Raw genomic sequence first — 3570 nt, 5'->3', positions numbered from 1 at the left:
GCGTGTGCCGCTCCGGCCCCTCTCCCAGCGCGCGCTCCCGGCCCGCGGGGCCGAAATCCCGAGGGATCCGCTAAGGGGATGCCGTCGGCTTAGACGCGGAGCGTCCCCGCCTGCGCGTTCCCTGCCCGGCGTGGCGGAGCGCGGGCGAGCCCAGCCCGCGAGGGGCTCGCAGCCTTCCCCTGCACCGTCCTCCCGCTGCTGGATTGTGGCTTCAGGCACGGCGGACTGCGTGTTTGGTGTTTGCACCTTTGTTGGATTTTTGCCTTTTAGCTGAGAAAACTTTGCAACTTTCCTGCGATTTCAAAGAGCTGCGGCTTCTTCTGGCTTTCTTTTTTTTTTTTTTTTTTTTTTTTTTAATTTGAGGTCACGTGTATGTGACAGTGTGACAGTATGTTTGAATCTAAGCGATGGCCTCCTCTCTAACGTCGAAGGAGCTTTGAGCTCTTCCCTCTGTGGTATTCTCTCTGTTCAGGAACAAAGAGAGATTTCTGCCTTTGGTTAAAAGGAATATTAATTCCGTGGTCCTTGTCTATCAACTTGAAGACGCTCTGCAAGAATTCGTCTGCTGAGCACCGCTGTGGGGCAAGCTCCGCTGTGTGCGCCAGCGGCGGTCAGGGCACGGAGATGTTGGGGAATTGTCCCGAAAACACGCGGCAAAGCCGGAGCGGAAATCGGGGAGGATGCTGAAAGTCCGGGCACCTGGAGCCCCGCACCGCTCTGCCGTGAGATAACGCCGGGGCCGAGCCGTCGCCTGCGGCGGGGGCTCGCTTCTCCGGCTGCAGATGAGGCAGGGCCGTGTGCCCGGTGCTTCCATGAAAAGAGAAGTTTGAATTTTGCTTTTGCTGTGCTTGGGGAAAGCCCTCCGGGAAGGAAAACAAAGATGAACTTGGCTGCGCAGAGGGTTTTTTCCCTGCCTGCTGCCTCTCGTCGCGCCCCGCCGGTGTCTGGGCTGGCAGGTAAGGCTTTACCCAGCAACGGCCGCGTGATGGGCCCGTGTTRTTTTAAAAAAGCTGCAATTGCAATTGTTGGCTTCTAGGGAGAAGAAGCGAAGGGTGTGGGCAGGCCAGGCCAGCTACGGACACCGCACGCGGTGGGAGCGAGGCCTCGGTGCCGGAGTCCCGGGTGTGAGACGAGGCCTGAAGCGGGATGCAAAAACGCTCCGGCAGGCTGCAGTGCCGGGAAAGCGAGGGCCTGGGGGCAGCGCCGGCCCGCGGCGGGGCGGCGGGATGCTGCCGCGGCTGCGATCGCTCCCTCCCTCCCTCCCTCCCTGCCTCCTTCCCGCGGAGCCGGCGGCTCGGCGGGAGCCTCCCGGCACGGCCTGCCGCCCGCCGCTGTCCTGCCTCGCCGAGCAGCCAGGCCCCGGCTGGGAGCGGGGGGCTGCAGCACGGTTTCCGGGGGAATTGGTGGGAAACGGGGCGCTGCTGTCGGGGCAGCAGGAGGAACGTCGGGCGCCCTGGCAGGATCGGCGCCAGCTGCAGTCGCTTCCCGGGGGCCGGCACCCGGCAGGAGGGTCTGGCTGGGTTCTTGGGTCCGGGTGGGGGATCCCGCACCGACCGCAGCAGAGCTCCCGCGGGTGCCGGCGCGGCGGTGCCGGCGCGGCAGGGATGGCTCCAGCGCGAGGGGCCGGGCAGCCGGGTCCGGCGCCTCAGGCGGCCCCGGCAGCGTCGGAGTCTGCGGTGGATGCACGCGGGCTCGTGCCCCCCGGGCGCCTCTCCCGGCCCCGCGGCTGCGTTTTGGTGCCGGGGGCCCTTTCTCACGGCGCGCGCTGGCGCTGCGGCGCGTGCTGCTGCTCTCGCACCGGGCCCAGCACCGTGAACCGGGGCAGGTGGCAATTACTTGCTCCGCCGGGCTGGGGTGGAGGGAGGATGCTGAGGCTGGTGTCGGTCTCTGCCCGCGTGGCCCTGGGCGCTGCGGGCTCAGGGCTCTAGCTGCCTTCAGTGCTGTTGCCCGTTTCTGGGTGTATTTTTAGAATTCCCGAAGCTTGCTTTCCGCCCGCCCTCGCTCCCCAGGGGCGGCCGCACCTCGGCAAGCCTGCAGCTTTCCTTYGGAAGATGCTGACCCGTACTTCCAGGAGGCATCTAAGGGATTTCCTGTTTATTTTGCAAAATCCTTTATTAATGCTTTTTCCCGCATCATTTGATTAAATCGCACATGGATGAAATTGCCTTGAAATGGAGCAGACAGCTAAGAAAAGGCAGAGGGGCAGGAACCGAGCAGCGTGCGGGCTGCACCGGCCGGGTTCGGCTCTCCGTCGCAGYCGTCGGCGTCCTGGCATCCGCAGGGCAGGATAGGGCCCGGGAACCTCTGTGGAGCCAGCAGCGTCTCGGCATTCCCATGCTCCCACGGAGCTCCCATCCAGCACGTTTTCCCAGCGCGGCTGGCTGCGACAACCACACAGGGCATTTCAGACGGGGCCTCTCCTTTCCGGCGGGGGGCACCAGGCTTTGCACCAGYGCAGGGGCCGGGGGGCTCCGGCTGTTTTTTTGGATGCGCCTCGTGCAGCGGGACCTCTGCCGCAGGAGCAGCTCGGCGGGGACGGCGGCCCCGGGGCGTCGCGCTTCGAGCGGCGTCTGCCCGGCGCAACACCCGGGGCTCCGCTGGCGGCGGGAGAGCCGGGCCGGGCCRTTTGCCGGGCCGATCCCTGCCCCGGGACCCGCTCCGGGGTGGAAGGGCGGCTGGAGCCGGCTGCCTCCCGCGCTCCGATCCCGGGGCTGAGCCCGAGGCGGTTTTACAGGCCAGGCTGCATCGCACAAAATGTTCGACTTGTAAAATACGTAGCGTGAGAAAATAGCCTTTTCTGTTCTTCTCCTTGCTGCCGCTGCTCCCCCTGCCCCATCTGCTCGCTTGGAAAGCTTCCCGCAGCCGGGAGGCGCCGGGGGGGTGAGGGGCTGCGGGCCCGCGGGCTGCCGCGGCTCTGCCCCGCGCGAAGCCGGAACTGCCGTCGGTCTCCGCGGGCCGAGCGACGCTCTGACGCGGCGGACGCGGCTGGCCCCCGCCGAAAGCGGGGCTCGGGGCGAGCGTGTGCGGGGCGCTTTGCCAACGGGCATGCGCGCCGCTGCGGTTCGGGGCCCCAGGCGTGCTCCGGGAGSAGGCGCGGGCGCCCGCAGGGCCGGCCGGGAAGGGAGCCGAGGTCCCGGAGCTGGCGACGAGCCGCTGTTTTCACCAGCCACCTTAATCCGTCATTATCTGGGCATATTTCGGATCCTTGCCAAGAGCAAGGTGGGAAGGGGGGGTTGTAAGCATGCTTTCCCTATTCCCATGCCATCCTTTTTGCTGCCTGTGTGTAATTAACAGAGTAATTAAAAACAGGATGAGTTAATTGGTATTCATTTATGTGGCAGATGTTTTTAATTGAGATACGAAACAATTTACCTGTTTACATAAACAATAGCAAACGAAGGCTTGTAAAACAGAGAGGGATTTTTTTTTTCTTCTTTTCTTTCCCCCTTGAAGAAAATCAAAATAATCTCCCTCTCGGCCACGCCGGCTCCGGGTGACCGCGAGCCCACCGCCGGGGCGGGAGCGGGGTGACCCACGGGCCGCACCGCCGCCTCCCAGGGCGCCCGGGAG

At 64.7% G+C, this 3570-nt stretch overlaps 1 protein-coding gene across 2 annotated transcripts in view; it reads left to right on the top strand.

Moving 5' to 3' along the window:
• The window catches only part of LOC146586389 (transcriptional corepressor CBFA2T3-like), a 22000-nt gene that overhangs the window by 9468 nt on the left and 8962 nt on the right, over nucleotides 1-3570 (top strand). The window contains exon 1 of one of the 2 annotated variants that reach the window (XM_085321399.1): nucleotides 37-956. The exons of the other annotated variant lie outside the window; for it this stretch is intronic. Coding sequence (XP_085177525.1) covers nucleotides 881-956 — 76 coding nt within the window. The 5' untranslated portion in view covers nucleotides 37-880. Of the gene's footprint in view, nucleotides 1-36; nucleotides 957-3570 lie in introns of those variants that run through there. 2 annotated transcript variants of the gene reach the window in all.

This window comes from Rhea americana, unplaced genomic scaffold, assembly GCF_003343005.1.
Source record: "Rhea americana isolate MKP2758 unplaced genomic scaffold, rheAme1 scaffold_691, whole genome shotgun sequence".
In the NCBI taxonomy this organism is placed as follows: domain Eukaryota; kingdom Metazoa; phylum Chordata; class Aves; order Rheiformes; family Rheidae; genus Rhea; species Rhea americana.
The sequence above is the reverse complement of the archived record's forward strand: the minus strand, read 5'-3'. Positions and strand labels throughout refer to the sequence as shown.